This window comes from Argopecten irradians, chromosome 10 (assembly GCF_041381155.1).
Source record: "Argopecten irradians isolate NY chromosome 10, Ai_NY, whole genome shotgun sequence".
Lineage (NCBI taxonomy): Eukaryota > Metazoa > Mollusca > Bivalvia > Pectinida > Pectinidae > Argopecten > Argopecten irradians.
Window position 1 is genome coordinate 23,022,981 of NC_091143.1, and position 23,040 is coordinate 23,046,020.

The 23,040-nt window shown below is 35.3% G+C and overlaps 2 protein-coding genes across 3 annotated transcripts in view; one reads left to right on the forward strand and one right to left on the reverse strand.

The window, feature by feature from the left end:
* The first annotated feature begins 91 nt into the window (after positions 1-91).
* LOC138333414 (asparagine--tRNA ligase, cytoplasmic-like) lies at positions 92-12,979 on the forward strand. The gene is made up of 18 exons (XM_069281772.1): positions 92-269; positions 443-525; positions 2,655-2,720; positions 3,174-3,266; positions 3,554-3,643; positions 4,239-4,317; positions 4,762-4,832; positions 5,129-5,215; positions 5,662-5,748; positions 6,194-6,250; positions 6,641-6,718; positions 7,134-7,211; positions 7,531-7,652; positions 8,644-8,779; positions 9,140-9,253; positions 10,353-10,484; positions 10,916-11,047; positions 11,449-12,979. The coding sequence occupies exons 1-18, from the start codon at positions 224-226 to the stop codon at positions 11,578-11,580; spliced, it is 1,683 nt and encodes a 560-aa protein (XP_069137873.1). The 5' UTR covers positions 92-223; the 3' UTR covers positions 11,581-12,979.
* Positions 12,980-13,370: 391 nt separating this feature from the next.
* Positions 13,371-23,040, reverse strand: part of LOC138333412 (recQ-like DNA helicase BLM) — a 29,637-nt gene continuing 19,967 nt past the window's right edge. For both annotated transcript variants that reach the window (XM_069281769.1, XM_069281770.1), the window contains exons 24-28: positions 22,168-22,297; positions 21,734-21,925; positions 21,064-21,221; positions 19,464-19,522; positions 13,371-14,352 (exon numbers count right to left, since the gene is read on the reverse strand). In XM_069281769.1, the coding sequence (XP_069137870.1) occupies positions 14,160-14,352; positions 19,464-19,522; positions 21,064-21,221; positions 21,734-21,925; positions 22,168-22,297 (732 nt within the window). In that variant the 3' untranslated portion in view covers positions 13,371-14,159. The remainder of the gene's footprint in view (positions 14,353-19,463; positions 19,523-21,063; positions 21,222-21,733; positions 21,926-22,167; positions 22,298-23,040) is intronic.

The window sequence follows — 23,040 nt, forward strand, 5'->3', positions numbered from 1 at the left end:
GCTAAAATGACATATAAAAATGCTTACATTTACTGCTAATTATTATCAATAAAGAAACCGATATAGAAATAGATATTTCACGACATCTTATTGACCGGCATTTTCCGGGAATATTACATTTGCATTGCATGCGGCCCATGCCCATATGATGATGCAATATTGTGATCTGTAGCCTCTATAAAACAGAAAGGGAGATTTTAATCACGACATAAGTTTGTTTTGTATGATGGCTGAAGAAGCAGCGGCAAAGATGGAAGGCATAAGCTTAGGTGAGTACGGTTAAACTTCTCGGATTCACAGGTACCGAAGTGACACGTGCACTGATCACAAATAGTAACTTTACACATAACGTTACACATATGTGTCCATAGAATGGATTGGAAACAAAACTATACTTGATAAAGTGATATAAAATTCACCTGATCATTATTTTTATTTTCAGGAGAATTATACACGTCTGAAAAACGTGGATCAGATGAAAGTGGAGATGGCACAGAACAAAAACCCTTCAAAACTGTCATTCAGGTATTAGGCCTAGCCTTATGAGTGATGAGGTCTCTTCAGATATGTCAAAATAATATCATCTAGTATTCGGTGTGATGGAATAATTTTTTGAGTAAGTGGTGGGATGATGCAACCCCAAAACAAAAGTAGATCATAGTTTTTAATTTATTCTTTAAATCTCAAAAATGAAAAGGTTATACCGTAGAACCAGAGATTTAAATAGTATTGGGATAAGTAACCAGGGCTGTTCTCGCGATATCACGTACACACCTATTGTTATCGTAAACGGATGAACGGTTACCGCGAGACCAAGCCGTGCGTCTGCGCACTAATAGCTGGAGGCGAGTTATCATAGTGTTAGCCCGTGAAGCTGTGTACGGCATATTTGACTACAAACCAATAAACATCGAAAAGTATCTCATAACTTTTTTACTGTTACATTAGAGACGCTCATCTCATGCATGTATATATATTTTACGTGTTGTTTTTTTATGAAAAATTGTAAAATTAAAACCTATGTATTGAAAATTCTGTAAGTAATGATCATAATGTTAGTAAATTTTGGTGATTAATGACATATTATAAAAGCTTTTCTTGATTTGTTAGAATGAAAAATACGACACATATAAATTAAATGAATTAAAACCTGGAAATTCAATTCGGCTTTAGTAAAAAAAATTGCTTGGTAAAGTAGGATAGTTAAATAAATTATATTCAAATCTCTGTTGAAGCGGAATATTTACATTTCACTTAAAATTGACTTTTATTTCAATATGGTTCTATGCATTATAAATAAAGCTGTTTGGGAAAATTAAGATTAGAAAAATATTATCTATTTTACAAACTTAATGTATAGCCTTCAAGACTCAGACACAGGTAAATGGACCCCCGTTGAGTTAGTGAGGCGATGACCTGGGGCGGTGGCCAGGTGTTCTGGCCGACGGTTCACCTGATGACAGTATGACACCTGTACATAGCAGTTGCAAATCACTTTCCGTTAATTAGATATCAAATTACGCTATCTATCACAGCTCGATCGACACTATCTCTTCGCCATGATACATGTATGTTGGGTACCATCGATAATTTGTTAACACTTGTACTTGAGCTTTTAAAGTTTCCATATGTACAAACTCAACCAATAGAGAATTAATATTTGAAAACGTAATGGAAATCAGTCAATTATTGAATTCAGAGTATGTGGTTTTAATTGTGCTATCTTTCACGACCCTATCTGAACAGTATCGTCGCCATTATAAATTTAGGGTAGCTTCGATGATTTGTGTACAGTTTTACCTCCGAAAATTCAAAAGGTTCAATATGTTTAAATTAGATCAATTTAATATATTAACATTTAAAATTTACCAAGCAACAAATATTTGAAAACTAAATGGAAATTGGTCAATTATTGAAATCAGAGTATGCGGGTTTTATTATATTAATATTTCAAGGGGCGATCGATTGTACCGATGGAGGAAGTAATCATGTCGGGATGAGGACATTCACAGTTAACATTACGTTTATTTAGTGTAACACCTCTACAATTATGAAAATGTGATGGATTATTCAAATAAATTACATTTTCAATAAAGAGCAAACTTTAAGCTATTTGGTGTTTTTTTCTGTTCATCTCCTGTTATAGCCTAGATAGCTTCATCGGAAGAAGCGTAGTTTCAATATGGCGTCGTTAGACTGTACTCGACTAATTTAGACACGCGATGCACTCTGGGATAACTTCCGCTGCGGGCGTCGTTAAGTAAGGCTATGAGCTACCTTCTTATCCCTACTATTTAAATCTCTGGTAGAACGAATAATCATACCCTGCCTCAACTCTGTTCTGACGATGACTATCTGTCAGAAATCTTCCGTCCGTCGTTCAGATCAACGTTATCGCAGCTAGTTATACCGTTGATAATAAATTCTTGAAATTCTTAAAAGAGTTGGGCTGCAATTGTGATTAAAGTAGCTATAGAACCGTTGACCCATTGAATATTAGGATCCAGTTTATTTTGGCTATTATATATATTGATTAAAAAGAACCATATAAAAAAAGCCATAGATTGACGACTGTCGGGGTAATATTGAATATACTGATTGATATCTGATGATATGAATTTTTTTTTTTTTTTTTTTTTACGTTACGTTAACAGGCGATGAGACATGCAGGAAAAGAACCTTTTCCCAACATCTTGGTTGATGCTAAGGAAGAAGGAAAGGTAAAAAATGGAAGACATACGATTTCAACTTCTGATGAAACTGTAAAACATGCTTTCAGTAGCAGATATATAACTCAATGAATAAAAGGATGCATGTACAGTGAAACATGCCTAACCAAACACCTCTTTATAAAGATCACCTGCTTATTAAGACCACTTTTTATGGCCATTTATAACATGATTTGACCTGTGTATAAAGACCACTAGTTATCCCTTGTGTCTTTGGTGGTCTATATGGACAGGTTTGACTTAAGTTGATGGATTAATGATTTATAATTACTTTCAAACCGGATATTCTTCTTCCTTTGAAACAATTCTTGTATATGTGAATAAAAAATATTCCTATGAAACTTTAATTGATGTCCATTTGTCAAATAGCTCCCATCCACACTATTGTAAGTGTCTTTGTAGGGAACTGTTTTGTACATTGTTGATTAATTATTTATTTTTAAGGTATGGGAACCAGTTGCCAAAGCTCAGCTGAAGAAGCAGCAGAAAATTTGGCAGAGAGAGAAGAACAAAAGTGCAGATAAAGAAAAGAAAGAGGTGTGTGTATTTTACTAATAATAAGAAACTGACTTTATTTTGACATTTATGACAAATCCAGAGCATGCTTTCCATTAACCCTTATCCCAGTTGGAGATTCATTTGTGCTAATATTAAGTGAATTCTCCATCATATGGGTACCTCATCAGAGTGACTTGAAATTTGTAGCGAATGAATATTATTCTTGCTTCTTCTTTAAAATATTCTGTTGTAAGAAATATTCTGATTCTTCGTACCTATTAGCTGAATAATTTGCATATCTAGAAGGATTTTGTATTATGTGACAGGCAGAGGATGCAGAAAAGCGAGAGAAGAACCTGGAGGAGGCCAAAAAGATAGTGATAACTGAGGATACCAGTCTGCCAGCTGCTAAACAGGTCAGTATAAAGGGGCTACCCAAATAATCAACATTTGCCATTTTAGGATATACTTGGTTTGGTCAGGAGGGGAAAAAAACCCAACCTACTGCCAGTACCTTGCAACTGTCCGATGTTGGACACAACTGTCTGATGTTGGACACAACTGTCTGATGTTGGACACAACTGACACAACTGTCTGATGTTGGACACGTTGGACACAACTGTCTGATGTTGGACACAACTGTTTGATGTTGGACACAACTGTCTGATGTTGAACACAAACTTGTGACAAATCACAAACTACAGTTGAACCTCTTTAAATCGAACTTTAAATATAACTTCAAAACTTCTGTGTTATTTGATATATTTTGTTGGTCTCATTATTTATTTATGTACTGAACTTGGCCTTAATACTTTGATACGTCCATTTCAACAAAATTTGGCCTGTCACCTTTGAGATTACAATTTATGGCTTGGTGCATGGTTCTAGATAACTTCTACAAAATGAAGTGTCATAAAATTCTTCTTATTTCAATTACATGTATATTTACAATAACAAAATAACTTGATTGGACAAACAATACTGAAAGCCCATGTATTCCTGTCTTTTCAGATTAAGATTAGAGATTCTGTGGCCAACAGAGATATACGGGTAAAGGTTTATGGCTGGGTTCATAGGATGAGGCGACAAGGTTAGTGTTCACCGCAACTATTCTCCTGTCTCTCTTATTTCAGGGTATATAAAGACAAAACAGATTCTAGCGATAAAGGAATTTTTTAACACTTATGATATGACAAAAATGTATTTTTACATACAATATATTTGATTTAATGAATTAAAGTTCATAAAAAAAAAAATAAAAAAAAAATGATCTATTAAAGTACTAGTATTACAGCTTTCATCTTGAATAGATACTTTCTGAAGATTGAAGTCAATACAGTATGGCATTTTGATGTGTATATATAATAACGTTAATATCTGACAGCAGAAAATTGATAAAATAATTAGCAGGTATGAAATTAATTACATTTTTTTTGAAAGGTAAGCTAAGTATTTAGAATAATGCTTTCTTTAGAATTGTAGCTATGTAGTAATACATACTTACGTATTTACATACTTATGTATTTGTTTACAGGCAAAAACATGATGTTTATTGTTCTCAGAGATGGTACAGGATTTTTACAATGTCTGTTATCTGATAAATTGGTAAGTTTTATTCAGGTTTAATTAAATATGTATTGTTTTTTTAAAACTTTTTTGTTATTTTAACTATTCTGTCTTTACTTATTTGCGATAACATTGGTTCATACAGTTGAATGTTGTTTAGATTTTAAGAAAGGGATATTTTTGTTGCAAAAGAAATTTAAATAGGTTTTTATGTAAGCAAAATTAAATAAGTCAAGAATTGAGCTCATTTTTTTTTTTTTTTTTTATAAAGTCTAGAGATTAAAGAACATTTTACTGGCTATTTAATGTAGCATTGTGATTTTACTATATAACAGTGCCATACTTACGATGCCCTACTGTTGTCTACCGAGGCTGCTGTTTGTATCTACGGTCAAATCTCAGTCGTTCCTGAGGGCAAAACTGTAAGTAAATGTATCTTATTCCTCAACAATATTATGTTTTTTGGTTTAATTAAATGTGCTGTATTTAGTGCAAAATGTTTAAAGTTTCACAACATTGTTGAAATTTTCCATATCAGTCGATTTCATGATTAAGTTTATTAATCAAGATAAAAATGAGACATTTGATGAAGATCCAAAAGTTTTTGAGAAACTTTTCAAAACTAAATATCAGTGTTCTCCCTTAAGAACATTTTTCAGCTGGTCCTAAGGACATTTTGATCTTCTTTCTACAATGCTACTGCTATTTTTGCTTTGTGTATCTTTAGTAGTCTATCAGAACTAGACCAAAACGTTACCGGTCAAAGGACCTGTTGCATAGCAAAAATTGTCTGCCCTACTATAAAGTTGCCGGTCATGGGCAGACGGACAGACGTTAATTTCGAACTCTACTAAATATCTTATTTTAGGCTCCTGATGGACATGAACTGAATGCCGATTTCTGGGAACTAGTTGGTGCCTCGCCTCCAGGCGGTGCTGAAAACGTCCTCAACGAGGTTGGCTTACTAGCACTTGGTGATATATCTTGGTCAATTCCATATTGAATCTGTGTGTGGGTTCAGATGTGGATTTCTGAATAGTTCCTTGTTTCATTTTAAAATTTGAGCTTTGAGCATTTCTTTTAGAGGTGAAAAGCTTGTGTTCAAAATTTAGTTCCAACTTTATATAATTTATTGGTTAAACTATATATACCATATATAAAAGGATGGTTTCAAAATCATAAATTGAAATGTATTTAAGTTTTATATTATTGAGACTACTGATAGGAAATTACACTCGTAATTCATTAAATTAATATATTTATATTATCTCCCAAATATCCTGGAACCACAGAAAACTATTTTAAATTGAATCAGTAAATAGTAATATTGATTGAGTGAGTAGTTCTTTGAAGTTGAGAAATTGCCCTTGTGTTTTACAAAACCAATGTGTTACTTGTAGGATGCCCATGTAGACGTTCAGCTTGACAACCGCCATATGATGGTGAGAGGAGAGAACGTAAGTAGTCTTACTTATCTGCATGTATATATATATATATACCAAGTAATTTGGAGGTCAAAATATTCAGATATGCTGACATTCAGTCCTTTCTTTAATAATACCAAAAACCAAAATTACATTATTAAAAAAACCGGATAGTTTATTCTGAAATATGTAGAAAATTAAAACATAATTTGGCCTTTTTATGATCGATACTTAAAAAAAGAAATAAAGTTTATTATTTAATAAACTAAATTATTTTAAAGCACATGGGATTGAGTTGGTGCAGTAATGAATGAAGGCACAAAAAAGCAATTAAGATATTTTAGCAGATTAATGCTGAAATATGTAAGTATATACTATTGCATGACTGTAAACTCTATTGTATGTACCTGTTATAACTTACAGACGTCTAAGGTACTTATGATGAGATCTGTAGTGATGCAGTGCTTCAGGGACCACTACTTCAACAGGGGATATTACGAGGTGAGCTATATTGTTGTTTTCTTGTTAATTAGTGGAACCATGTGAACTGTTATTCACAGAGGGGGTTTACATTGTTTGGAGCTATTATTATCTGCTTTTGTAAACAGGTATGAATGGTTTGATTTTGAAATTAATTATGCTGATTTTCATTTAACGTACTATTTCGTTCACATTGTCTAATTTGAGATTAATCTTCTTTATCTCCACAACTCCATATAATAAACATGTTTAAATTTAGGATACGTTAAGAGTCTGTCATATATTATTATGAAAACTTAGTAAAAAGCTTTATTTGTAAATATCACATGAATAAACGGTACTGTAATGATGACTTTTGAAGGAAGACTATGTGCATTTGTCACTAAAAATAAAATTTTCAGTAGATGTGATATATTATAACTTAATGTTTCTACAGGTAACTCCCCCCACCCTTGTACAAACCCAGGTAGAAGGAGGATCCACATTGTTTAAATTGGATTATTTTGGAGACATGGTAAGACTGAAGTCCATATAAGCTGTATGTTTTTAAAGCTTGTTTTCCAATGTCATATTTATATAGTATTAGGTATTCAAAATGTGAGTGAAATATTAAAATATTGTTTGAACTGAATTTCTAATGTTTTGTCATATCTGTAAAGATTATCATTTTATTAAGAATAAAAAAAAAAATCAAACTTTGATAAAATGATCTTTATCTGATGAAGCCTGCCAATCACTTTTAAAGTTCCTAATATACCTCGAGCATTTTCAGGGACTCAGCTGGATAAACATAAATTTCTAAACTGTTCATTTGCTGGCAATTTTTCCTGCAGGCCTATCTGACCCAGTCCTCACAGTTGTACCTAGAAACAGTTATACCTTCCATGGGCGATGTGTTCTGTATAGCCCAGTCCTACAGGGCCGAGCAGTCGCGCACCAGGAGACATCTCGCAGAGTGAGTATAATATCTGTACAGTAGGCACAGTCCTACAGGGCCGAACAGTCACGCACCAGGAGACATCTCGCAGAGTGAGTATAATATCTGTATAGTAGGCACAGTCCTACAGGGCCGAACAGTCACGCACCAGGAGACATCTTGCAGAGTGAGTATAATATCTGTACAGTAGGCACAGTCCTTCAGGGCCAAACAGTCACGCACCAGGAGACATGTCGCAGAGTGAGTATAATATCTGTATAGCAGGCAGAGTCCTACAGGGCCGAGCAGTCATGCACCAGGAGACATCTCCCAGAGTGAGTATAATATCTGTAAAGTATAAATTATCAGTCACATACCAGAAGACATCGAGTGGTGGACTTGGTATAATTTCTATTATACAGGCATTCAGTCACACACCAAAAATAAAATCTGGCAGAATGGGTTAATATTGTAACTTTTCAAAGTAACTCAAAATCTGATTCATTATTGCTCTGGCTAATTGTTTTAACATTTCTGTCATCCTGCCATTATCTTTCCCCACTGGGTTGTGAGTTTGATGGCTACATGAACCAAGTGTTAGGTACTAGCCATTGATTAGTAGTTTCTATTGGTTTTCTCCAATGTCAAAATATGGGACACACATTTACACTGAATACATAGATTATCAGTTCCTATTGTCACTTTGCCAAATGGGATGACTTTATTTTATATAATTAGATATCTATTTCATCTCTTCACATAAATGTAATACACATGGATATTCAGCTTTATCTATATCATGCAGAGTTAACTAAAACAAAATTTTCTTACAAAGTCCTGAAGGCTGAAAATTAAAAAAAGTTTATCATTGTATACGTTTTGCTTTAGGACTTTTCCAGTAAAAAATCTACCCCACCCAAGGACTCCAGCTTTTTTAGGGGGACCATGCATAGAAGCAATTTTATTTGATGTGGTACCTGGGATAGAAGCAATACCTTATGTGCTGAAATTTATTATTTGACTTTTACAGGTACACACATATAGAGGCCGAGTGTCCTTTTATCACATTTGACGATTTGTTGGACCGTCTTGAAGACCTTGTTTGTGATGTCGTAGACAGGGTCCTCAAGTCTCCCTATGGAAAAATTGTCCAGGAACTCCACCCTGTAAGTATTGAGAAAGGATTTGTGATGTTTAAGATAGAGTTCTCAACAAGATATCAGAAAAATGATAAAAATAGCTTGCCTTTCACCTAGTTGGCCAAGGTTCAATCCCTGCAACAGATGTGAAACGACAGAGGTTATCTGCCCAATCACATGGGTTTTCTCTTGGCATTACGGTTGCTCCCACTCTTAAGACCCCTTGCGTGCTTGCATCAGGGCCATAAATATAAAGTTTATAGAAAAATACACTGCAATGTATATGTTATCAAGTTTTAATGAAGGTATTGGTTATGATTAAACAAATTGTTGTTATCTTTGAATAATATGATGGAAGAGAAATGATGTTCACCATGTGTTCTTCAGGAATTTAAACCACCTAAGAGACCATTCAAGAGAATGCCTTATGCTGATGCTATAAAATATCTCCGTGCCAACGACATCAAGAAGGATGATGGCACATACTACGAGTTTGGAGAAGTAAGTGTAATGGCTGTACAATAAATACTGTAAAGCAATGTATAAAGAAAAGGTACATGCTAGATGTAATTCAAGTAACATTCAAGGAGAAAACACTATTTTATATTGCTTTCAGGCACAACTTGATAGACTCATTGAATCAATATCTGTTTTCTGGTAATGTTCCAACTTCAAATATATGAATCAATGTTTTTATTAGCTCACCTGGCCCGAAGGGCCGGTGAGCTTATGTCATGGCGCGGCGTCCGTCGTCCGTCGTCCGTCGGCGTCCGTCTGTCCGTCAACATTTCCTTTAAATCGCTACTAGTCCTAGAGTTCTGCATGGAATGTAACCAAATTTGGCCACAAACATCCTTGGGGGAAGGGGAACAGAACTTGTATAAATTTTGGCTCTGACCCCCCGGGGGCAGGAGGGGTGGGGCCCAATAGGGGAAATAGAGGTAAATCCTTTAAATCACTACTAGTCTGCATGGAATGTAACCAAATTTGGCCACAAACATCCTTGGGGGAATAAGAACAGAGTTTGTATAAATTTTGGCTCTGACCCCCCAGGGGCAGGAGGGGTGGGGCCCAATAGGGGAAATAGAGGTAAATCCTTTAAATCACTACTTGTCCTAGAGTTCTTCATGGAATGTAACCAAATTTGGCCACAAACATCCTTGGGGGAAGGGGAACAGAACTTGTAAAAATTTTGGCTCTGACCCCCCGGGGGCAGGAGAGGCGGGGCCCAATAGGGGAAATAGAGGTAAATCCTATAAATCGCTATTAGTCATAGAGTTCTGCATGGATTGTAACCAAATTTGGCCACAAACATCCTTGGGAAAAGGGGAACAGAACTTGTGTAAATTTTGGCTCTGACCCCCTAGGGGCAGGAGGGGCGGGGCCCAATAGGGGAATTAGAGGTATATATTCTCATTCCTTCAGAAAAGAAACAATGAACCTGTATTCAGAACATTACTTGGCATTACAAACCAGGTGAGCGATACAGGCCCTCTGGGCCTCTTGTTCATTTTAATAAACAGGTCCCTCTTGAAACATTCCTTTGTTGATAAGACTTGTTTATCGCTGGTATTAAATGCAATATTTTATTGATTTGCAGGACATCCCTGAGGCCCCAGAGAGGAAGATGACCGACATGATCAACGAGCCGATACTGTTGTGTAAATTCCCTACCAACATTAAATCTTTCTACATGCAGCCCTGCTTGGATGACCCGAGATTAACAGAGTCTGTAAGTATGGTCTCAGGAAATTACTGGACATTTTAAAAGAGAGACTAGTCAAGAAGCAGTATTTTGTCACCTGGATTTAGGGAGTTATTAACCCCCCTTTACTGTATCACTTAGTGGAAATGTTTGTAGGAAGTGCTTCATTTTATCAGATATCTACAAATTAAGATAATCGAGTGTTTTTATTTGTATGGCATTTACAACAAAAATAAATAAATTGTTCATGAATATTTAAATTTTATTTATGGTTTGGTAATGTAATTTGAAAAAGAAGGATTATTATTTAGAAGAAAAGTTCTGCAGGATTTCTGCTAAAATACTTTCAATGTATATGTACTTGTCAGATTAATAAATGTAGGGTACATGCAATGTTTATATGAAAGTAAAAGTTGTCTTCTGGTAATGATAGAATGTGGACAAATTGTAATTTTCAGGTGGATGTATTAATGCCGAACGTAGGAGAAATTGTGGGAGGATCAATGAGGATGTGGAAACATGAACAGTTGATGGACGGCTTCAAGAGAGAGGGGATCGACCCTACCAACTATTACTGGTACACTGATCAGGTATGGTCATACGGCAATATTCTTGTTTTAATTTCACGGCGATAACGTTTTGCGATCTCCTCTTTGGTACTAATTCACTGGGAGCCTTGTTCACGCATTTACCAATATCTATCAGTAATAAGATGCAAGGCTTACATTGTCATTATTTCCATTTTCTTAGTGAATATAGTGAAAATTAAAAGCGAATAAAAGCAACTATATATTTATTGAAGGAACATGTAAATCTTGATATATTTTTGTTTGATAGGTGTTTCTATATAAGTTTTGTAATTATTTCAAAAAAAATCTCAAATCAAAAGATATTGCAAAAATCCAGTGTATCTGTGTACACAATTTATTTCTATTGACCATTTCATAGTGGAGTTAAAGCCCTTGTTTGATTGCCTGTGTTTTGTTTCTAGAGGAAGTTTGGCTCTTGTCCACACGGAGGCTATGGACTTGGACTTGAGAGGTTCTTGTGCTGGCTGCTCAACCGTCATCACATTAGAGAAGTTGTCCTATACCCCAGATTTGTGGAAAGGTGTAAACCGTAGAGGGACAAAATAAGGAATAAATTATTTGAAATTATTATAAAGTGCACAATATCTATCAGACCACAAACTTGGTGGCGGACATGTATTCCCATGTTTTCGTTTGCTTCTTGTGCTTCAGATGGAAATTCTTTTATAGAATTTCGGATGATTTGAAAATACATTATAAGTGCTTTTTGGATCCAGTCTGACTACAGTTCATCTTGCATGAGGTGATAGTGATAACGTGATGAGGTCCTTATGTTAAGTAAAACCATCGTGAATGATACCATTGTTTTGGAATTAAAGACAGTACATGACATTTTTAGGAAAAATTATGCAAATGTGATCAACTATCAACATTTTCTCCATTTCCTTTACAACGTATGAATACAAAACAGAAAGTTGTGTTTGCCATGTGTCATATTCCCCACCTATTTGAATGTAACTCCCATTAACTTCATAGCAATTTAACACTGATGAAATATTATTATGATACTGGTAATTGTAATTGAATTGACTCATGAATTGCTGTTTGATGATCTTTTTTGGACCAAACAATTTAACAATTAATAACATTAAATTGCATGAAGCCATCATTGCTTTACTATGTAATTGAAATAATACCTCATTTTCAATCTCTCATGATCTGCTCCCTTATTGTTGGAATAGTATGCCATCCAACAATTCATATTATGATGCTATTATAATACTATAGGGTTATACATATATCTTCATTTATTTATTGAACATATTTTTAAGACAGAGATACCTTTTCTGTCTGCTGAATATGATTTTAAAGATGCTCCACCGCTGACAAATGGTATTTTTTCACTATCAAAAATAGCAGCAGACGATTTCGTATTTTTCTTCAGTTACAAAAGTTACTTGCTTTACACCATTACCGCTGTTGAAAAGTTTGAGCTTCTAATTTTACTTAAAGTGAAAAATATAAAAAAATAATTAATTGCATCCCGAAAAAATTCTGTGGCACTATATCCTATATGGAATGAAGTACTGATTGCAAATGACCCAAAGGCAAAATAAATTATTTTATATTATTTTTTGTGTTAATTAGACTTATGTATACACGATTAAACACTAATTATTGTTCAAATGATGAATATCATTTATGCTCTGTCGGCAGTGGAGCATCTTTAAAATACATACAATTTACTCTTTAAAACGAAGTTGGGAGTATCCTGAAATGAAATGATATCATTACAGTAGTTGTAATATTAAAAGTGATAACACTTGAAAGTGTTACCGTGTATCAGTTATATAATATTCACTAGTGCTCATGTTTTTATGTACTGCTTTTTACAATCTTAACTTAATAGTTCATTCGATTTAATGAGATTACTCCTGTTGTATCACAAATAGAATGGATGCTTAAAAATAAAAGCAAGATGTGGAAGAATTATTATGTTTTCTCCAGCTCTGTTGTGATCAAAACTTGTGTAAAATTGAGAAAATTAAGATGAAGAAATGTCCTTGTGTTACGAGACAGACAAAATTTGTATAACTATGAAGTCTTTCCAGATGATCTTTGACTACTGTAAACCAATTTTTTTTTCGCAGTGTCTCAATTTCGCATTTTCATGCCTTACAACTTTTTCACAATTTAATTTCACAATTGAGTCCTTTTTGAGACCTCTTTGGTTTTACTTTAGTTTCCCAATTTCTTATCGTTGGTGAAATTGAATTGCACACAAAATAAGTTAGTTTACAGTAATTGATCTGGACAAAGAATTACAAGGCTTTAGCTATTGGCAACACAAACTTAAATAATAACAAAGAAATTTAAATTATTAGTAATGTATTTAATAAATGAATAACACTTCATTAAAACACATTGATTTTTCTTTACATTTCATCATACATAAATTGAAGCTATACAATATCTTACACCCATATTAAGTTACTGGTCAGGAGTGGTTGTATTAAATTTATTTAATCTAAATTCTCCACATGGTAAAACTTATATACCAAGTTGAATATCAAATTAATTTAAAGAAATTTCTTTTTCATTCCATTATAACATTTGAAGTTAATTTTCTTGCTTGTAATAATTTAATGTACACACAAATATTAAATAGAGATTTTTATAATGAATTCAAAAGCATAACTGAAGAAAATCAGATAATTGGCCCATTCTTTAAGATAGTCTCTTCCACTTCATATTTTCAAAAGAAATGTTATCAGATTCCTGTTAAGGACAAATCAACTATTAAAGAATGCTTATATATGGGTAAACACAAATGAAAGTTGGGACAGGTACACTGATATCAGCCAAACACACCATGTAATGCAAGCATCCATGCCAGCCACATTATATACAATAACAAAACAAAAGAAATGTTCATTCATTGGAGTTAGAAATGAATATGAAACAGAACAGTGTCTGTATTATCCAGTGGTGTCACAAATTTGAGACAGCCACTGTATCACCCAAAGATTGATAATAAACAGTCGCCAAATCATCCAAAAAAGACCAACTCTTGGGTAAATCACAGAATCATGCAAAGAAGATCTAAAGGAGCCCCCAACTCGGGACAGTCGCCATATCTAAGTCATCACTGACTTTGGAGTCAGTCATGGTATCACCCAAAGAAGGAGCCTCCGGTCCCACCTAGGAAGGAGCGTTGTTTGGGTGTGGGTGCAGGCAGAAAGCCAAGTGGGTTCCCTCTGCCACGGGATGCTTGTCCACCGGATTTACCTCCCCTCTTCGATGAAGATGATGATGAAGAACTTTGATAGCTGAACTGACTGAGTCCCCCACTGCTTCCAGAATTCCTGTAAAAAGACCATCAACTTTTTACTGAGAAGAAACATACCATGAAATCATTAATTTTTGTGGGGGTTTAATTTTCGTGGATTTCGTTTTTTGACCAAAATCAACAAGTTAACATCCCAATGAAAATAGATCTTTTTAACCTTCTGATCCAAGTATTTAATATTTAATCATAACCCTATCACGACAACATGTACCAAATGTTACTGCACACTTTAGCTAGGACCTGCCTGTCGGTGATCATGACCCAGGTCCTGGCAATGCCTTAAAAATACGGTAATTGTTTGATGGACACGTCTGTAAAAACACTGGTTGAGTACCGACTCTAGCTTGTGATTGTAACTGTGGTGTGTGGTAGAACTTAGTTCTGCTTGAGTGATCACGCAGTACAGGTGACAGTGTCGACTGAGTATTTTAACAGTAATTTGTAAGGTCTTCTTCACGAATTTAAATACCAACGAAATTGTAAAATTTTATAATCCACAAAAATTGTGCCCAACGAAAATAAATAATTTCACATTAGGGTTTCAGTTATTATTATTTTAAGTATTAATGCCTTGATATAAACTAGAAGTGTAGAGCTAAACATTTTACCTCTCAAACTACATGCACAGTGAAACATGTCTAATCCAACTCCTGTCAAATACGACACTCACAGTGTATTCCTCTATACCAATTGTAGCCAACAATACCTGACTTTTCCAACAACCTGTCTAATCTGACCCCTGTGATGTCATTTTACACAGGTTTCATTGTACTTGGTTATTCAGTCATGGTGTTTTGAGTACCTTTCAACATTACAAACAAGAAAGAAAACCTGTCCAATGGAAATGCAAATGAATAGATGTTTTCTTATGAATGAAAATAAATTGGAATCTTGTAAAAATTCAAAAAGTATTTTTACTCTTGTGGATATTGATTGATGAAATCAAGTTAATCCTTTAAAGGATTTTTTAAAAAAAAGTCTTCTACCGCATATTCATGGAATGAACAAGGATTCATACTTTAAAGTAGAGTTCTATAGGTCAGAGCCTTGTATTCCCCATATTTTTTCGAACTCAATAAATGGAATTATATATTAATGATACATCATAAAACTTGGTATAAGTTGTATATATTACATTCAAACCCAGTTAACTTAGCCATATTTGTTAACTTACGAAAGTATTCAAGCTATAATTAATTATTTTTTTTTTTAAATTATGAAGTGACCATTAAAGTAGTTTAAATTAAACAGTCTTCCAGTTGATAGGATAAAACTCTACATATACTACAAAGAACAAGAGGCCCAAGGGCCTTAACGGTCATCTGACTATCTTGGCAATAGCTTTATAGGAAAATAATTAGATATGGTGTCATGGTAGCCATCTTCAATCTGGGATCAACCAGAGATATAACAACACTTTGACAAGATCATATCAGCCGCATTTCATGTTTCAAGTTTCAGTTAAATTGCACTGGTAGAACTTGAGAAGAAGTTCAAAATGTGTTTTCAAGATGGCATCTGTGGCAGCCATCTTGGATCATCTGTGGCAGCCATCTTGGATTTTGGATTGACATAAAATATAACAACACTTGGTCGGGACCATGTCAGGATCATTTCATGCAGGTTTCAGCTTAATCACACTGGTAGAACTTCAGAAGAAGTTCAAAATTCAAGATTTTGGAATATTTGACTCTCGTGACTTTGAAAGTAGGTCAAGGTCATTCATTTCCACAACTTTGATAGCCCTTTATCTCAGCATGCTACTGACTAAATATGAATACCCTGGACCTTTCGGCTAATTAAAAGGTGTAGTTAAAAGATTTTAGCTTAATTGACCCGTGACCTTGAAAGAAGGTCAAAGTCATTCATTTTTATAACTATGGTAACCATGCATCCCAGCTTGCCAGCAGCAAAATATGAGTACCCTGGATTTAGGGTTAGTTAACAAAAATCGTTCAAAGAATTTAGCCTGTTTGACCCCTGTAACCTTGAAAGAACGTCAAGGTCATTAATTTTCACAAATTTGGTAGCCCTTCATTCCATCATGCTACAGGCCAAATATGAGTACCCTGAACCTTTCGGTTAGTTAGAGGAAGCCATTCAAAGATTTCAGTCTATTTGACTCCTATGACCTTGAAAGTAGGCCAAGGTCATTCATTTTCACAACTAAGGTAGCCATTTATCCCAGCATGCTACAGGCCAAATATGAGTACCCTGGACCTTTTGGTTAGTTAGAAAAAGTCGTTCAAAAATTTTAGCCTATTTGACCTCCGGTGACCTTGACAGTACGTCAAGGTCATTAATTTTCACAACTTTTGTAGCCCTTCATCCCATCATGCTACAGGCCAAATATGAGTACCCTGGACCTTTTGGTTAGTTAGAAGAAGTTGTTCAAAGATTTTAGCCTATTTGACCCCTGTGACCTTAAAAGTAGGTCAAGGTCATTTATTTTCACAACTTAGGTAGTCCTTCATCCCAGCATGCTACAGGCCAAATATGAGTACCCTGGATATTTCGGTTAGTTAGAAGAAGTCGTTCAAAGATTTTAGCCTATTTGACCCCCGGTGACCTTGACAATAAGTCAAGGTCATTAAGTTTCACAACTTTTGTAGCCCTTCATCCCAGCATGCTACAGGCCAAATATGAGTACCCTGGACCTTTTGGTTAGTTAGAAGAAGTCGTTTAAAGATTTTAGCCTATTTGACCCCTGTGACCTTGAAAGTAGATCAAGGTCATTTATTTTCACAACTTTGGTAGCCCTTCTTCCCAGCATAATACAGGCGAAATATGAGTACCCTGAACCTTTCGGTTAGTTAGAAGAAGTCGTTCAAAGATTTTAGTCTATTTGACTCCTATGACCTTGAAAGTAGGCCAAGGTCATTCATTTTCACAACTATGTTAGCCATTCATCCCAGCATGCTACAGGCCAAATATGAGTACCCTGGACCTTTCGGTTAGTTAGAAGAAGTCGTTCAAAGATTTTAGCCTATTTGACCCCCGGTGACCTTGACAGTACGTCAAGGTCATTAATTTTCACAACTTTTGTAGCCCTTCATCCCATCATGCTACAGGCCAAATATGAGTACCCTGGACCTTTTGGTTAGTTAGAAGAAGTCGTTCGAAGATTTTAGCCTATTTGACCCCTGTGACCTTAAAAGTGGGTCAAGGTCATTTATTTTCACAACTTAGGTAGTCCTTCATCCCAGCATGCTACAGGCCAAATATGAGTACCCTGGACCTTTTGGTTAGTTAGAAGAAGTCGTTCAAAGATTTTAGCCTATTTGACCTCCGGTGACCTTGACAGTACGTCAAGGTCATTAATTTTCACAACTTTTGTAGCCCTTCATCCCATCATGCTACAGGCCAAATATGAGTACCCTGGACCTTTTGGTTAGTTAGAAGAAGTTGTTCAAAGATTTTAGCCTATTTGACCCCTGTGACCTTAAAAGTAGGTCAAGGTCATTTATTTTCACAACTTAGGTAGTCCTTCATCCCAGCATGCTACAGGCCAAATATGAGTACCCTGGATATTTCGGTTAGTTAGAAGAAGTCGTTCAAAGATTTTAGCCTATTTGACCCCCGGTGACCTTGACAATAAGTCAAGGTCATTAAGTTTCACAACTTTTGTAGCCCTTCATCCCAGCATGCTACAGGCCAAATATGAGTACCCTGGACCTTTTGGTTAGTTAGAAGAAGTCGTTTAAAGATTTTAGCCTATTTGACCCCTGTGACCTTGAAAGTAGATCAAGGTCATTTATTTTCACAACTTTGGTAGCCCTTCTTCCCAGCATAATACAGGCCAAATATGAGTACCCTGAACCTTTCGGTTAGTTAGAAGAAGTCGTTCAAAGATTTTAGTCTATTTGACTCCTATGACCTTGAAAGTAGGCCAAGGTCATTCATTTTCACAACTATGTTAGCCATTCATCCCAGCATGCTACAGGCCAAATATGAGTACCCTGGACCTTTCGGTTAGTTAGAAGAAGTCGTTTAAAGATTTTAGTCTATTTGACTCCTATGACCTTGAAAGTAGGCCAAGGTCATTCATTTTCACAACTATGTTAGCCATTCATCCCAGCATGCTACAGGCCAAATATGAGTACCCTGGACCTTTCGGTTAGTTAGAAGAAGTCGTTTAAAGATTTTAGCCTATTTGACCTCCGGTGACCTTGACAGTACGTCAAGGTCATTTATTTTCACAACTTTTGTAGCCCTTCATCCCATCATGCTACAGGCCAAATATGAGTACCCTGGACCTTTTGGTTAGTTAGAAGAAGTCGTTCGAAGATTTTAGCCTATTTGACCCCTGTGACCTTAAAAGTGGGTCAAGGTCATTTATTTTCACAACTTAGGTAGTCCTTCATCCCAGCATGCTACAGGCCAAATATGAGTACCCTGGACCTTTTGGTTAGTTAGAAGAAATCGTTCAAAGATTTTAGCCTATTTGACCTCCGGTGACCTTGACAGTACGTCAAGGTCATTAATTTTCACAACTTCTGTAGCCCTTCATCCCATCATGCTACAGGCCAAATATGAGTACCCTGGACCTTTTGGTTAGTTAGAAGAAGTCATTCAAAGATTTTAGCCTATTTGACCCCTGTTACCATAAAAGTAGGTCAAGGTCATTTATTTTCACAACTTAGGTAGTCCTTCATCCCAGCATGCTACAGGCCAAATATGAGTACCCTGGATATTTCGGTTAGTTAGAAGAAGTCGTTCAAAGATTTTAGCCTATTTGACCCCCGGTGACCTTGAAAATAAGTCAAGGTTATTAAGTTTCACAACTTTTGTAGCCCTTCATCCCAGCATGCTACAGGCCAAATATGAGTACCCTGGACCTTTTGGTTAGTTAGAAGAAGTCGTTCAAAGATTTTAGCCTATTTGACCCCTGTGACCTTGAAAGTAGGTCAAGGTCATTTATTTTCACAACTTTGATAGCCCTTCATCCAAGTATGCTACAGGCCAAATATGAGTACTTTGGGCCTTACGGTTATTGAGAAGAAGTTGTTTGAATGAAAAGTTTACGCACGGCGCACGGCGGACGGCGGACGGCGGACGACGACGGACGGTGCATGATGACTATAGGTCATCCTGACCCTTTGGGTCAGATGACCTAAAAAAGCTTACCCATAACTCTTATTCCCGGCTGCTTTCCCGGACCCTCTCTTCTTTTTACCCCCAAATTTCTGAAAAAGACAGGATTTAATGTATACACAAAATATATTCAGTAATTTATGACATGGACAGACAAATAAATACAATCTGGTGGTCTTTTATTTCAGGAATTTAAACAACATTTTAATGGGAAGTAGCAACATAATACCATCAAAGTCTCATAATTCGTTAGCTTACCATACAGATCAGTGAAAGTAACATAGTCTGTTAACCCTTTACCACATGCAAACTAGTAGACTGCATCACCAGGCTTCCATGAGGAAAGTATAAAATGTTCAACACGAACATTGTTGCAACATCTGTCAAGTGTGTGCACCATCTCAATGGCACTTTTTGAAGTTTTCAGTCTGGATTGATAATACGTTTTTAAAGTCGGATTTATTTACTTTCATGTTTATTTTTGAGAAATGTTTTGGTAATAAAGTTGCTTCAAAATGAATCAAACTACACAGTGATGCTATCATTTCCAAATATTATTCGATATGAGGACTTTAAAAATTATTAAAAACGTTAACAGGTCAGAAAATGGTTGATTTTCTCTGTCGGAAATACTCAAAATATTGCCGATTTTTTATAACTTTTAGAAAAAAATTTGCACAAATTACTTGAAATATCGTAAACAAACTAATATATATCTGAATCATGGCTCAGTCAATATATTTGCTCTGAAAAACACTGTTATTTCTGCTTTGTCCGTGCCGGTTCACGACCCGTTCACCGCTACTTTCACTTTCTATCGTTCCAAGTAGTGTGTTTGTTGTGGGATGTTTGTACATTATTTGCCGTTGAAAAATGCACAAAAATAATCTATCAACTTTAAATGAAGTATATTAAAGGTTTATTGAAGTTTTGACAACAAGTTTCTAACAAAATTATCAACACTCACGGCTGTAAACTCGCCAGTCCATTCCAACACAGCGTCAGGTAATGGCGATAGTACGGGACCTCGCCGTTCTTCATGACCGTGAGATTTTCGATGGGTCAAATTGAATAAAACATCATCTAAATCATTGTCAGATTATTTGCCTTTAGGCCTCTGATATTTAAATATCATGACATCGTACTTATAATTACAAATATCTGCCGTAATATCAACAACAGAAGCCATGATGGCGTCCCCGTTAACATGAGTGAAGCAGTGAACACATGTGTGATTATCTCGGTTAATTTATTCAGAGTTTTATATAGTAACACTGTGCCGATTTTTGATTGGTTAGAAATCTGGTCACGTCTATAATTAGATTGTAAAGTCTGAACACAGGTGGCGCTTTTATCACATGATACGAAGCTAGCAAAACATTGATAGTCAAAATGGCGTCCAGAGTCGCTTGTATTGAGATCATGTACGGGCGTCCAGAGGCGCTTACATTGAGATGGTGCGGGGGCGTCCAAAGTCGCTTAAGGGGTAAAGGCGTCTAAAGGCGCTGACATGTGGTAAAGGGTTAACAGACATCACTTTAGAAGGAATCGTAAGGATTCTGAGGCAAATGAGAAATTTAATTTACTGTCAAAATTATCCAAACTAGATTGGGAGCTACACCAAGTCACAAACCTTCTTAAAGCCTCCTCTCCCGCGTCCTTTGCCCCTCTTTCTAAATCCACTAGATCGAGGGGTTTCTTCCTCCCCAAAATATGGCGACTCCCAGTCTGGATCAGGACCAGAAGACATGTTGTTGGCACCAGATTGGTTGGCGTCACTTTCAGCTGCAGCTGTACACACAAACAAGGTACAATGTACATGATTTCAAATACTGTTAACATGAGTATTTTCGCTTGTGGATATTCTCGCATAGTCAGCTTCAAAAGTGTTTGTTTAGTGATAATTTTCACTTTATATATCTATAGTCTAATAAGTTACATATCAAGATTTACATTGTTAATATGTAACTTTTTCCCTTGCATAATATTTTTTTTAAATGTGATATTTTCGATTTACAGTCAATAAGCTCCATTAATCTTTAATTTGTAGCTGAAACATTTTTTTTATTCGAAATGGAATTACCCGCAAATACATCACACTTGATTGCAAGAGAAATTGAATTTGTTTATAGCAGACTGAATCAATGTGTTGGGAGTTGGTGTAGACACAGCAAGTCTGATGTGAAGTCAGGCGATACCAAATGTTGGTAGTAAAGACAGATGCATGAGTAATTAAAAGTGAAATCTAATGACCGGCATGGGTTGACAAAACAAAGATAATTGTTATCTCTAATTATACTTACTGGACATGAGAACACAGTATGTAGTGGTGATATCCAGGAAACGATGAGCTCCGTACGTGTTCACCTTATATGAGGTCAAATTGTCTATTTTACTTGTCATCTCATCCACAGTGAGAGGAGTTTCTTCTGCCAACTGCCGAAGCATGGCCAAGGGGAATAATCGATCCACATTTTTGAATCCATGCTCTTGGGCTAAAGATTAATATAATAATGTATATTGTACACAATTCATTTACAATTTCTTATTCAGTAAAACTACCAAATCGGGGTACCGAGGGGTAATTTTCACCATAGTACTTATCACTGAACATTATTACATGTAGTAACTTATCATACAATAGTTCAGTATCTAAATACCAGGCAATATGAAAAGAGTAATTTTTATATCACACAAGTAACAGTTAAAAGAGGGCAATGAGTCCTAATTTTTTTACCAATTTCCTTTGCCAGTTCCAGCAGTTTTGTGTAGCACTCCTCCACCAGTTGATCTCGTTTGGATACTGTGTCGCGGCCAATCTTGGTTGCCTCACTCCTTGATCGATTACCCTGGACCTGTAACTCTATCTACAAACAGAAAACTACAAATCAAAATTGGAACTTTATAGCGTGATCCCAATGTAAGATATCCAGACGATAAAGCAAAGTTGAGTGTGAGGTCTCTAAAATAACAGCTGTTACAGTCATTTTGACAATTTTTTTTATTCAAACTTGTGTACAAATTGTCTATAATTCTAGACTTAGACCATCTTGTTCTCTATCATGTCCAGGTTAACATACAGTCGAAATTGTTTTAAGAGACCTTCCAAAGGAGATTGAAAAATAGGTCACATATGACAGTTGGTCTCTTAATTGAATCACCCCTTTCGAAACAATTAAATACATGTATCAATGTATAATGTGGGACATGTCTTGACAGCTTTGTTGTACTAAAAACAGTCACAATAATAGGAAATTATTAAATATATAATATATCACATAATTTAATACACCTTTTAATTATGTATTTAATTTTAGGCACTTTTATTTTTCAATTATCTATTTATTTTTTATTTATCTTTCTGTTTTTATTCATGAATAAGATTAAAAATTTCTAAAACAAATATTTGTTTAGGCCTACCACTTATATATCATAATTAGCTACAAAATTACAATATATTTAAAAGCAGAAAAAAATAACAATTATAGTTTTTAATGTTTCTTTTTTATTTTCTTTCATCATTTTATTCACTTATTTTATAGATAAAAAAAATAATTTAAAAAAAATCCGGAAATCAGCTATTTCCGACTTCTCTGTTACTATCTCCCAA

Excerpts from the sequence above, each read along its gene's own strand:
- LOC138333414 (XM_069281772.1), top strand. The coding sequence starts at position 224 with ATGATGGCTGAAGAAGCAGCGGCAAAGATGGAAGGCATAAGCTTAG. Across the intron at positions 526-2,654 it reads CCTTCAAAACTGTCATTCAG|GCGATGAGACATGCAGGAAA; the intron begins GTATTAGGCCTA and ends TTACGTTAACAG. Across the intron at positions 3,644-4,238 it reads GTCTGCCAGCTGCTAAACAG|ATTAAGATTAGAGATTCTGT; the intron begins GTCAGTATAAAG and ends CTGTCTTTTCAG.